Source organism: Gallus gallus, chromosome 2 (genome assembly GCF_016699485.2).
Source record: "Gallus gallus isolate bGalGal1 chromosome 2, bGalGal1.mat.broiler.GRCg7b, whole genome shotgun sequence".
Taxonomy (NCBI): Eukaryota; Metazoa; Chordata; class Aves; order Galliformes; family Phasianidae; genus Gallus; species Gallus gallus.
This window is the reverse complement of record NC_052533.1, coordinates 116,108,664-116,122,300: the sequence shown is the minus strand read 5'-3', so window position 1 is coordinate 116,122,300 and position 13,637 is coordinate 116,108,664. Positions and strand designations below refer to the sequence as shown.

Here is a 13,637-nt window from a genome sequence, read left to right as displayed (position 1 = left end):
TTCAGAAACCAAAACTCAGGTTTTGTTCCAGAAACAAATACTTCAGCATAATTGAAGTTTTGTGACAATACTCAAACAGTGCTTCTTAGGAGAATAAAAGGTAGATTTTGATACTTCATAGATTTTCATGAAACGGTGGTGTTGTCCATTAGCCAAAGTAAAGAGCTTCCAGCATTTATAACATACATACGGATGACAATTTTTTTTTCAGTCTTCATCCTGTTATAATATTTCCAGTGTGGTTTCAAATATGACTATAGGGCTGTGCATTTCACTTTCCCAATTGTTATTTAATACTATTTTATTCAGGCTATTGCAGATTTCATCCTTTTATGAATGTAGAAAAATAACTTCTTTAACAACACAATGAACATTAATAAAGCTAACAAGGTCATCTGCAAATTACTGGAATAATATGCTTTTGCTTACAGGCAGATTTTCAGTCAGATATGAGTAATGAACTGTAATTCCTGTTGTTTCAGTTGAAATATGAAAATGTAAGTACAATTTGCAAGGAAAACAAGAAGAAATGTTATTTGGCTTGCCCTTCTTTGCTATCTATTAGGTAGAGGTAGCAGAGGGAAAAGCAATCACCAGCATTTTCAGTAATTAACCTGTGCCTCCTAGGCATAAACCATTTTTTGAAAGGCAATTAATTGTGAGAGAAAATGATTGAAATAATTTTCTTCTTTACATCTTTGTTTCATTATCTTTCTGGTAGGACCAAGGAAAAATAAATGTATACAGAAATTCTTTGACTATCAACAGATAGTCAGATATTCTTTTCAGGGAATATTTGGTCTTTCTCGCTTTCTTTCTCAGTTAATTTCCTAGGCAGAAGGGGTCTGGTTTTTGCACAGTTTAGAGAATTTGTGTCCAGCTATGCAAATCTAAAACTTGCGTGTGTCCTTGTCTGATTTGTACACAAAAACCAGTAAAGCCCAGATAATGTTGACATTAAGTACTTAAGGTGAGTAGATCTTGCTAAGAAGTTGGCGAGTATTCCTTGTTCTTCCTGGATGCATGATGTCATCTTCTCAAATCTGGTCCTATGGCTGAAAGAATCTCACCAGACTTTTTCTCCTCTGCTCCCACTGGGAGTGTGTGTGCCCTCCTGCCCAAAGCAGAAAGACCTGAATGATATATTTGTGTCTGCTCACTCTGCCCGAACGTGACGTAAAACTGTGACAGGTGCAAGTATTCTGAAATACTCCTCTGGGGTTCTAGTGGTGTGGTGGCTGTGCAAATTGCAGTGAGAAAACTTGGGTGAAGATCACATAATTTGGAAATACTTCAATCTCTTACATTTAATTATTGGTGATATACATGATAAGGTCTGCTTGCAGAGGCCCAATTTCAGCCCTCACAGTCTGATATTTTACAGGTGTGATAATCCAAAGAAGAGAAGGTGAGACGCAAATGAACAAGCCAGCCTCTCTCCACTTCAGTTAGAAGTGTTGTTAAAGGAAGAAACTTTGTTTGAAGAGATTGGGATCAGCAGAGTCCATAAGCGTGTGCTTAAAGTTACTCTTGGGGATAGTCCTCAATGAAAATTAAATGTATGTGCATGCGTATTCAGCTGCCAAACAATTAAAAAAACAAAGCCAAGCAATTAAAAGGCAGAGATGAGATATTCCCACCTGACATGGCTTAACGGAAACAATGAGTATTAGTCAAGGGGCAGCTCCAATATCTCTTGAAGGCAGCTGACAGCTTCAGCATCATTCCTGTTATTAGAAACGTAGCTGAGTAATATGGCAGAAGTGTCTGCCTGTCTCATGAGAGTCGCCCAGTAATTTACAGGATCCTGCTTGAGTGAATAATACATTTACTATCTTTCAGTGTCTGAAAGAATGGGAAATAAGACAAATTATCTAACAGTTGGACTTTGGAGATCAAAGTTTTAAAATGATTTACAGCAGTAGATTGGTTAGAATTTAGACTAATAATTATATATGGTAGATCATTTTCTGCATGGAAATCTATGTTACTTTAATGACATTTCTTTGAAGGTAATTTGGGATGCTGAGAGGTCAAGAATCTGGAAGGGACTTAGAAGGCACTCAGTAGGTGTTTATAGAGTGGTTGATGTCTTTGCTTAGTTTCACTGGTTAAAGATATTCACAGAAGAAAACATCTCAACGTGCTTTTTTGAAACGTTGGAGTCTAGGAGCTCACAGCTAGTGGTCATCTTGGGAGTCGTTATCTTATGTTTATGACTCAGCATACTGGCAGAGACTTGAAAAATTTGGAGGTGAGATGTGGAGGTTTCTGGTAACTGATTTCCATGAGAAAAACAGCTAAGAGCAAAGTTTTGCCTTTCAGTTCACCTCTTGACATTCTCATTGCGTCCAGCACAAGTAGTGTGTGTATTTGTCTGAGAGCTAAATTTCAGTGAAAGTGCATTTCCACATCAAAATTTCTTACGCATGGAAAAACACCTCAGAAGTTTAAGGAAGACCGTTTTGATTTTTCTCTTATTTATGCATTCAAGTAGTTGTTGACACTTCTGTTTTATGAAAACATTTCTTTAGGGAACCTAAAGCGCCTAATACCTCTTAATCTGTGGAAAGAATGTCAGAGCATCTTTGTTTTCAATCTTGGTTCTGATCATGCAAGCAGAGACAAGCTCATCTTCAGTCACGCAAACTGTGTACATCTGTGGGGCTTTCCATATGCTTAGAATCAGAGATAGCAGTGTGTGCTTTTGTAGTGCTGTCAACTGAAAATTCTTCCCTTAAAATTTGTTTAAAATCTGATAATGCTTGCTATGGTTAATTATCTGATCCAAGATTTTTCTTGTGCATTTTTTTCATTTAATTTTGTGTGGTAGGCATGTAAAATGGTGCTCTGGCTATGCTGCTCTAAAAATGGGTTTCTCGGATCTGTTGCATCTGCTTACAAAAAATGTTAGCAAACATATTCTATACAAAGATGAAGTCAAGCTAATAGAACAGCTTTCTTGCTCTGTTTATTATTTTGTGGAACCCTGGATCTGATAGACTTAAAGTTGTGGTAATGCTAATACATTTTGAAAGGAAATGATTTAAAGATTTGAACTTTACTTTGTTAGCTGATACACAACAATGCTTTGAGCATTGTTTTTTTCCTGAGCAAACAACCACATAAAAGAAAAAATCCTAAAGCATGTATAGGTAGGATTGGCTGCGTGTTCATGAAGAAAAGAAGGAAGTGAACTGCATGATTTCCTGACTTCAAGGCTTTTGTGAAGCATTCTTGGATTCTGCTCATATGTACACTCTTTTCTTTCTTCAGGCTCAAAATAGTGGTTAAAAGTTTTTTGGGTAGCTTCTCTGTGGGTGAGTGTAGAACAAAGGAAATAAATGTGCCTTTTGACTGTGAGTAGTGTTTCTTTGGAAGCTTTCTACTTGTTCCTTGCTACACCATTGCTGGTACTGGGGCATAAGAGAGATGGAGTAGTGCTGGGCTGAGGTTCAGATATGTTCTCCATCCTGGCCTCTGCCTGCCAGCATTGTGCTGGTGCTGAATTAGGATCTACCCCCTACCGTGAAGGAGTATCCTGCTGTTTATTCCTCCAGTGACAGCACAGCTCTTGTAGGAAACATGCTGCCAGTAGGAATGGAGAGGATGCTATCATACCATGACAGTGCTTCTTTTGCTTACACTATCGTTGAATCCTTAAGGTTGGAAAAGACCATTAAGATCATCTAGTCCAACCATCACCCTGTCCCGACTGTGCCCACTAACCATGTTCCTCAGTGCCACATCTACATGTTTCTTGAACCCTCAGGGGCAGTGACTTCACCACTTCCTTAGGCAACCTGTTCCAGTGCCTCACCACTTGTTCTGAGAATTTTTTCCTAATATCCTATATGAACCTTGCCTGGCACAACTTAAGGCCATTACCAAAATCCCAGACTGGAACAGATAGCCCCTTGTAGTTCCCAGATATGGAACTACATATATGAATATATTCAGCCCTCTAAATCTCCCAACATATAGACAGTTCAGTCATATAAAGTTCATCTTGTCATTTCTATTAAAGCTCATTCCTCTGTTTGTATACAGGTAACCTATAAACATGGGCCTTTACTTAGGAATTCATGAGTGTTTTCTTTTTGAGTCATTTTTATTCTCCCCTTGCTGTTCTTTCAGGATGAATGCTGTTCAGCAGGCAGAACACAGTTATTGCTTTGGGGAAGTAAATTGTAGTCCTGGCCTTTCCACTCTGCTACATAACTGTAGGTGATTCATTTTATCCTTTGTATCTCTGTTTTCCAATCTACAGCTTCATTTTATGGTGGCAGTTAATCTTTTAGAGTAAAAATTTGAAATCTACAGATAAAAAAAGATTATATCTGTATCTCACTAGAAAAGTATCCTGCAAAATCTACCAAAATTGCATTACTGTCCTGACAGGAAAAAAAAAAAAGGGGCATATAAAAAAAAAAAAAAAAAGAAAAAAGCAAGCCAAAAAGATCCCTCCAGAATGAGCACTGTATATTTTTCAGGATTTTGCAAATTCTAAACTTCAATTGAAAGTAGAATAAAGATCAAATTCTGCTTGCCTTACACATGTATGAAGTGACTGGTTGTACTGTGGTGATGTGCTGCCAAGACTGTAACAGTGGGGTCTTTCAGAAATGTTCCTCTCCATCCAGTGCTAAACTTTGTGTAGTGATGTGTGCACACAGAGAACAGGCAGAGGACTGAGCAATATATTGCTTTGTTTTTACTTTTTAAACTAAAGTAACTTGCCTAGAACCCAGGAGCCAGATGGCCTGGTTTAGACCACTAATGTGGAGTTTCTGTTCATTTAGGCAGAACATGGTGCTTGCTGCTTTTATTGGTGCTAGAATTACTAACATGGAAAGGCACAGTTGAAGGGGTGTGCTTTTTATGGTGCCATAGGGATATGTATCCTCATACTCAAAATGCATAGAGGTTGGTTGTCGTTTGGTATGATAATAGGAGGAAAGGGACTTTCCAAGTATTGTTATGACCTCTGCTTACATATGTTTTTATTGTGTGAGTAGATTGTAAAAGTACCTTTGGTAACAGTGTTATTTTATGCATGTACTATGAGCATAGGGATTTTTAGACCTGTAGAGGATTCAGTCCATCTTAGTGTAGTCACAGACGCTTTGCTACAGTAGGGTCTATGTAGATTCTTCCTCTCTGGATGAAGAAAGTCCTACAATCAGAAGCAGTAGAAAATATTTTTGTTTTGTCAAAAACGGAAGTATTTATTGGAACATGTCCTAGGATAAACTTTTCAATGGATAAAAATGATATTGCTTAATTCTCTTTTATTTGGTAGGTAAATTCCGTGTGTAATCCAACTATTGTTGCTTTGACTCCCTTCTTCTCTTATCTAGAGTTTTAGCTGTGATAGATGTTTGTGGCTAAGCGTAGCTAGCCATAGCCACCTGTAAGTGGAAACTTTACACCTAGACTTGGTGATACACACACACACGAGTATGTATGTATGTATGTGTGTGTATATATATATATATATATATATATATATATATACACTCAGGCAGAGGACGTCCTCAGGTTAGAAAAAAAGTCAAAGGAATTGAAGTATCTGTGGCTGGGTATCATAGGAGCAAATAAGCATTTAACTAAGTGAATCTGAACGAGGAGTTAGAGTTATGTTCTGAAATAGCAGGTTTGAGAGGGCTGGGAAAATCTGTCCCTGATCAGACTGAAGAGTAGCTTTACCCAGAGAATGAAGTATGATTGCTGATGTGATCTCCTCCCCCAGAATGTTGAGTTTTTGAGACAAAAAGGAGACTTAAAAAAAAAAAAATCATGCAAGATCTTTGGTCTTTGAAATGATCTTTCTAAATACAATGTAATTTCAGTAGACTAACCAGTGCTTTGGTATGAAGATAGAAGATCCTACATCACAGCAGCAGCAAGCTTTGACAAGCTTCTGGGAAAAACCTTCTTCAAGGTCCAGACTTAGCTGGTTGTGTTGAATGTCACATGTGGTTCTCAAATGGCCATATTTCAGCTAAGGGTGGGTGACCTGCCAGTGCTTTGTCACCCACATTCTCTGAGAAGCGTGCTTAGAGACTTGCCAGCATTGAGTGTGGAGATGGCTAATACAGAAACTCTGAAAGGTACAATTTTTCACTTCAGTGAAAATCAACCAGTAGAGAATTAGATGGCCATTGTAGCCCAAAGGTCTATATTAACAGTAGTGTTTCCATTTTATTTTCTTAAGATTACTTGCTCTTTGGAACAGAACTATAGCATATGGCATATACACAATTTCTGTTTTACATGTGAAAGTATTACTGCTACTTTATAGTTGTCATGGTTTTGTAACTTTGCTATTCTTTTCTGGGTTAGAAAATTTGAAGGTAGCTTGCAAATATAAGAACCTGTGAAGGTTTTAACTCAGGTTAGGAGGCACATCCGAGGTTTCCCTACGTGCAACTAGTGTTGTACAGGCTGGCTGACATTGTTTAAAAATGTTTTTTTACTTCTGTTAAAATTAAAGTGCTGGGAAAGGTGCTGAAAAGAAGGTGTTCCTACATCACTGCAGTGTTTCAGATCCTTTCCATCCAAAGCCTCAAGACCTTCTAGTGATACAAATGGAAAAAAGTATAGAACAGTTGTCTGTAGAACGTTTTGTTTGTGAAGAGAGTTCAGTTTTGATGATGCCCTGGCTGAATCTATTTCCAGTTTAGTTTCCTCTCTGTATCATCTGGTGATATTGGTGGCCTGCTTGGGAATCAATATTCTCAGGCTTTGGGGTGCGTTGTTATGGAGTCTGTGACCAGAATTTCAGGGCCTCAGAGCAGTCTGCCAGGCTGACTTCTGGAATCATAGAACCATTAAGGTTGGAAAAGACAACTAAGATCATCTAGTCTAGCCATCAACCCTACCATGCCGCCAAACCACATTCCTCAGTGCTATGTCTACCTATTTCTTGAACACCTCCTGGAATGATTACTCCACAGCCTCCCTAGGCAGCCTGTTCCAATGTCTCACCACTCTTTCTGAGAAGAATTTTTTCCTAATATACAGCCTGAACCTACCCTGGTTCAACTTAAGGCCATACCTTGGAGATAGCTTCGTCTTCACAGCAAGGTTTGGCAGTTTGGGGCAGATTTTGTCAAGTACCTCATTTTGAAAAATCACAATACTTTACTTGCCATACTCCACCCTCAGTCCTATTTAGAAATCGGGATCAATTTACTACACCTGGTATCTGGTCTTTGATTGTGACCATTACTGGGTACTGAAGAAGATGTTGCAGCATGCTAAAATAGCAGTTGTGGAACTCATGAGCTTATGTTTTCCTTTATGCCCTGAACCAGACGTGGGATATCCCTGTTTTCTGAAATATTCAGAATGTTGCATGTTATCTGTAAGCTGTATTAAAGTAAATAACTAAAAAGAACTCTTGAAACCTGAACAGCAAATAGTCATTAGAAAAGGCTTCTGAAATGGTCAGCTGCATCACCTCCTCTAATGGGATGCAGCGTACACTGTTATGTTTATCTTTAGTGCACAGAATTTGTGCTTATAAGAACAGCCTCTGAAGTTACCAGGTGTACATAGCACAAGCGCTGAGTAGTGCTGCTGAGCCCAAGCAGCTGCTGTATTTTCCCTGTTTCAGTGGTGGACTTGAAGCTGAATAAATGCAGTGTAAGTATTTTTTCTGAATGCTGAAATGAATGGATTAGGTCACTCTTTTACTCCCTTTGTATTTTCTCTCTGTAAACTTTTTAGAGACCTAAGTTTACTGTACTTCTTTGAATCAATTTTCTAAGAAAGTGTTAATTGAACATAATTTATTACGATGAGTGTTTTTTTTTTTTTCCCTTGTGATGTGAATTATACAAGTAACAGTTACTGTGCAGTTTATTTAACCACTTACCATTAAGTAGCGGTGTTATAATGTGTGATGGAGCGTTTTACATGTGCAGAGAATTGTTTGCAATCAAGGCAGAAGGGAACATGGCTGGAATAAATTTAAATAGTGAACACTGTTCTGGAAACCATTAGGCAAAAGGGACCTTAGAGAAATCTAATTGTTTCAAATTACAGCTTTGTAAAAGTTGAAAACGTGTTTTAGAAGGAGTAACTTAAAAGTAATAAATACATTTGTAGTCTGAAAAATACTTCTTATGTAGGAAGTTTGCCCTTTGTGATAGCTTTTGCAACATTTTTTCTGCAATATAGGTCTTTGATAAACAGCCCCTTTTTACTCGTGAGCTTATTCTCATCTTTCTCTCCTTTTAAAGCACGAGATGAAAATGTATGAGGTATTTTGGTCTAATCAGGCAGATCTCGTGATTTCATTTATTTTGTCTGTGAGATATAATTTGCTCTAAGTGCTGCCACGGAAAGGCAGACTCCTACAGCTCCATTATGCTCCCTCAGTGGCTGCAGCCCCCGGATTGTGCTTGTCCGATCAAAGGTGGGACCTAACAGGCCGGGGTCTACCAGGGAGGCCGACTGCTCCACCGAAACCATGAGGAAATGGAGATTTCAGAGCAAAGATGATGTTTTAGATGATTACATTACCAGGTCTCTTCTCATGTGCTGCATAGTGAGACTGCAGCACCGGTGTTGCTGTGCTGCTGGAGCTTAGGGTTTTTGTGGTACCAGACAGGCAAGTGTGCAGCAAAGATCGTCCCTTAGAACCTATTGAGTCTTTTCTGCTTTCGTGCATGGGATAGAAACGTCTTAAAACGGATGGGTGCTGCAGCATGCATTAAGGAAGGAAATAGATCATAGTATCATAGAGTCACAGAATTTTCCAAATTGGAAGAGATCCATAAGGAGCATCAAGTCCAACTTCTGCCTCCACACAGGACTGCTCAAAAATCAGACCACAGATGAAGAACAGGAGAAAGGTCTTTGAAAAATACCTAAGGTCATGATGGTTTAGTCAAGAATATGTGGATCTTGTACAAAGTACTGTGTTTTAGGGTTGTGATAACTGACCTTGGCATAGTTCAAAAGTTGACTCAGGTTTTGCAGAAGTATGAAAGGAAGGAAGCAAAATTGATGGTGTTTAAGGGCAAGACGACTGACGGACTTCAAATTATCCACCATTCAAAAACTGGAAATGGAAGCAGGGCTTCTAAATTTCAGTGCTTGGTTCTTGTCAGCAAATAACAGATGTTCTGTTGTCTCATGGCTCTGTCTGCACTGAGAGATGCAGAAGGGTTTCCTGATTCCCGGGCCCTGTTGGGTCTCAGCCCAACACCAAGATGAAACACGTTTGTAGTCTATTCTTGCCTCTGTCTCTTCCTTGCTCCTGACTGCATAGGCATGCAAGCAAACAGAAGCTGTGATGCTTTCTCAGAAATGCCCTGGTGTGGGGGTTTGAAGGATGAGGACTGGAGGCTTTCTGCAAAGAGTATCTTCTAGAAGGCATAGCAGATAGGATCCACTCTGTTATTTCAAGTGATAAAGATTTTGCTGTCATCCAGCACTGAGAAGGTGAAGGTGTTGTAAATTAAGTGTCTGCATTGCTACATGTGAGAATTTCTTTTTCATTTAACTAGCTTTTTAAATTAGGAAGTTTCCTTAATAATAGCATTAGAAGTTTAAATCTTCTGAAGAAGGAAGGAGTCCTGTGGAAGTATGGTGTATGTGGTCTGTTGCTGTCAGTGCGTACAACAGGGCCAAGCCCATGGCTGCATGGATAAAAACATCATTCTGTCAGTCTCCAAAAATTGGAATATTTGATGTCTAAACTTTGGTTCTTTTAAACCCAGTATTAGTCTGATAGTAATTATATCGGAATGCTGTACTTTGTGCTTTGTTGCCTGATACAAGTTTTATCCATTGCTTTTTTGTTTGCTTACTGTTGATTGTATTTAATGTTTCAAATTCTGTTTTTATTCAAAGAAGATGTTACAAATGTTGAAAAATATTGTCAAAACCATATATGCTTCCCATCCAAAATACCAAAATAGTGTACTTTTCCATCTGTAATTTGACTGAAAATGTGCAGAAAACAGTAGTTTACTTATTAATACTTTGCTTTATGCAAAGCAAAGCCTTTGGAGTTTTTTTTTGTTTCTTTGAAGGAAATTCTGGGCACAAAATTTTCTGCTTGATGAGACATCTTTTACTTTTGGATCCCTAATTTACATGCAAATGAGTAATGAAGCGTTCTTTCTACCAATTTACAACTTGGATCTTTTATTTCCTCAGCCATCATGTATGTCATGGGAGCACTCGGTCCTGCAGCTGGCTACTTACTGGGAGGACTTCTCATTGGTTTCTATGTTGATCCTAGGACAACTGTTTATATTGACCAGAATGATCCTCGATTCATTGGAAACTGGTAAGGGTCAACCATTTTTCAGGGCTACTCCTGCCAGTAGGGAATTGAGGCAGGATGGGCAACTGTATCCCTTGAGAGCTTATTTAGATCAACAGAAGGAGGCCAAGGAAGAAGAGATTTCTATTGATTATTGCATGCTAGCTCCTGACAGAGAGGAAATACTTGGCGCAGAAACACATGGGCACATTTAATGAAAAATCTCCTGTTTTGGCTGTGCCAGGAGCTGCTCTGACTGACATGGTGGGTACTGACTGACAGCACTCAGCACAGAAGTGGCAGAAAGGATACTGCTATGTTTAGGAGGCCACTGAGATCACTGCTGCCTGGGGCTGAGTCCTTCCTAATAGAAGCTGGATAAATCTCTTCTTTGGCTTTCCAGCACATCTTTGATAGGGCTTTTTCTCATTCTTGATCCTGGTGTGGTATAGAGTACAGTTTCATATCTGGTGCACTGGATAAGTACTTGTCATGATGACATCTCAGTCAGACCATACCTGCTTTTGTTTAACCTACAATGATCAATCTTCACAGTTTGATGTGAAAAATTCATTCTTTGGAGTGTTCCTAGACCTTTGAAGATTTATCACTGTTTTATTTGCCTTACTTAGCCCAAGAGTATTGATGCATGGGACTGTTTGGATGAATTTTCAGTGAGAGACAAAGAAACCTGAGTGCTCAGTTAACCTGACCCTGGGGTTAGTGGCTCTGTGCTCTCATTTATATCTCACAAAAAGATCTATGATGTGAATGTACTGCAGTGTTAAAGAAGCACTCTGGCTAATTTTAAATAAAAGATTTTTAAACTAAAGCAAAAAATTATATGTTTTTATTAAAATTCTTATGCTTCACATGTTTCTAAGGATACCAGTTGGCCACTTATCAAACCATTTGCACCAATCTCTGTTCTGCATCAGATGGAGTGCCACTGTTGTTGGTTTACAGCTGAGTTTAGCTACATTTAGAAGAGAGATTAGCCAGAAAAATGCCTGTCCTTGCTCATGGATTACAAGTTCAGCTTCCCTTTCTCAGAAGAGTGACTACAAGGAGTGGGTCCCCGATATCCTACAAGAGATGTAGCCACTGAGCAGGAGTGGTGAGAGGTCACCTCATACAACCTGGTCTGTGCTTAGACTTTGAGAACATCTACTGTGCCAGATCTTGCAAGTGAGGCAGAGCCCTGTTTGTGCATTTGGAAGATGTTATGTTAAGCCACTAAATGGATTTTATGTATCTTCAAGGCTTAATATCACTTGGACAGGTATCTTGGTGATTTCAGTTTAGCATAGGAGTGTCTGTAGAAGTGATACAGATAGGACTGAAGGAAGGGCAGGATATCAGCTGTCATAGTTGTCATGTTCTATCCAGCTCAGAAAAGTCACTCAAAGTTTCCTTTTTCACTCATGCTCGTTAAATCTGTGGATTGGCTATTGCTGAAGGGTGTTCCAGTATTATTCCTTTTGGTTTTAGTTCTCTATATTTTTTTTCTCTTAACTTTCTTAAGAATGTCACCTGCTATTACATCTCTCATAATTAAGTTTCATGATCTGTGGTGGCTCCTAATGATAGTTCAGTGGTGTTCAGGGCACCTGTGCTTCATTTTTTTTTTTTTCCCTCCCTCCCTCCCTTCCTCCCTTCCTCCCTCCCTTCAAAAGCTTTGTCTACCCATTAAAACTGTGACTCCAATGGTGTTCTTGCTACTTAGTGACTGCCTGGTTGCAGAGCGCTCTGGAAGTGTTGACTTTCATTCCATGGAAATCTATTTTCTGGGACTGTGGCATTTTCTCCTTGCAGGGAAGTGCTGTGTAGCCAAGTTTATTTTTATTTATGTAATCTAACAATTTGAAATGGAAGAGTAGTCTAGTGATGACTTCAGAGAGCTGATGTGCTTTTCAAAAGTAGGGTGCAGTTGAGATAAGGTAATGGCAGTCATATTTGAGATTTCTCAGCCTTGTCTTCTTTGAAGTGAATTAATGTCTTTGATTTTCATCTTTTCTTTATTACAACTGTAAGGTTTCTCACTCTGCTTATCACAGGGACCAGTGGAAAAATTCCACCATTAAAGCAGGTTATCATTACAGACAAGACAGTAAGTAAAGCAGCTATGATATATGGCAACAAAAATTAAGGTCTATTTTTTACATAAGCTGTTCCTTTCTAAGAAGTATTTTGCATGTATTCCGGATGGGCAACTTTATCTTGTGTCAGACCTGATTAAGTAAGTGCTGCTTTGGGGGTTATTTCTCATCTGTTTCTTCCTTGTTTTGCACAGTTTGGGTTTACACACCTGAGTTTTTGTAGGTGCTCTGGACTAAATTACAGGCCAGCTGTCTTTGTCATCCCATCAAATGTTGAAAACTGCTTTTTATTCAAGTATGGTAACTGTGGACATCTGTTAGAAATCATCTGTCATGTTGTTGTCTTTAAAAACTGCTAATGTGCTGTATAGGGATCTCGTTAGTTGTGGAGTAGCCGTTGGCGGTCTGTCAAGTGCTTTGAATCAACTTCTTTTGCTGACACTTTCCTAAGTGTTTGCCTAGTTCTGAATCTGCTTAATACTTGGAACTTCTCATATTGTCTTTCATCATCATTCCACACAAGAAGTTTAAAGGAATTCCTCCAGCCCTGTCTGGTCCTCCCTGAGTTTTAATTGCTTTTATCTGAGGTCTTTGGACTTCTGCAGATGCCTTTGAGGTATTCCACTGCATATTTTCTTTGACTTTAGAACACAGGGAATCAGGGGCTATTTAATTAATCTATAGATCCTATTCTGACCTCTCGTTTTCTATTGTAGGTGTCTTTATTATTTTTGATATACTCTTTTGCTGGTTTTCCAGTTCTTTGATACTTCTCCAGGAAGATGTGAAGTGTAGACAGTGCACATAATTACATACAGTGCTGCATTTGTGACATCTCCAGCACTTGGTATGCTTCCATACAGATCCCTTTGGATTTCAATTTTATCTTGTGCTACATCACAAGGCCTTGTCTCCTTTGCTTTTTCCCACTGAGTGGGTGGCTTCAGATTTCTGCATATTATTGCCACAGATTGTTTCTTTGATCAGTGCTTTGCAGCTTCTGCCTTTGAGATCATGAAAGGGATGTTACTGCATTTTTACACAGTCTACCAATTTATTCCCCATCTGATAGTGCTGATCGATCCTCCTGAAAGTCTGGTTTCTAGCCTATGTATTCTATTAGCTAAAATGAGTCAATAGAGGATTTTCTGTTTCTGTAATATCAAAACTAGTGAAAACTTTCAATAACTTAGATTTGCCTCAGAAGAGCTCCCTGCACAGTCTTTCTAACAAAAATGGTGTTACACGTGAAA

At 38.8% G+C, this 13,637-nt stretch overlaps 1 protein-coding gene across 3 annotated transcripts in view; it reads left to right on the top strand.

Annotated features, from left to right (window-relative positions):
* SLCO5A1 (solute carrier organic anion transporter family member 5A1) overlaps positions 1-13,637 on the top strand; it is a 71,864-nt gene that overhangs the window by 18,303 nt on the left and 39,924 nt on the right. For 2 of the 3 annotated variants that reach the window (XM_015282904.4, XM_040691377.2), the window contains exon 3: positions 10,177-10,309. The exons of the other annotated variant lie outside the window; for it this stretch is intronic. In XM_015282904.4, the coding sequence (XP_015138390.3) occupies positions 10,177-10,309 (133 nt within the window). The remainder of the gene's footprint in view (positions 1-10,176; positions 10,310-13,637) is intronic. 3 annotated transcript variants of the gene reach the window in all.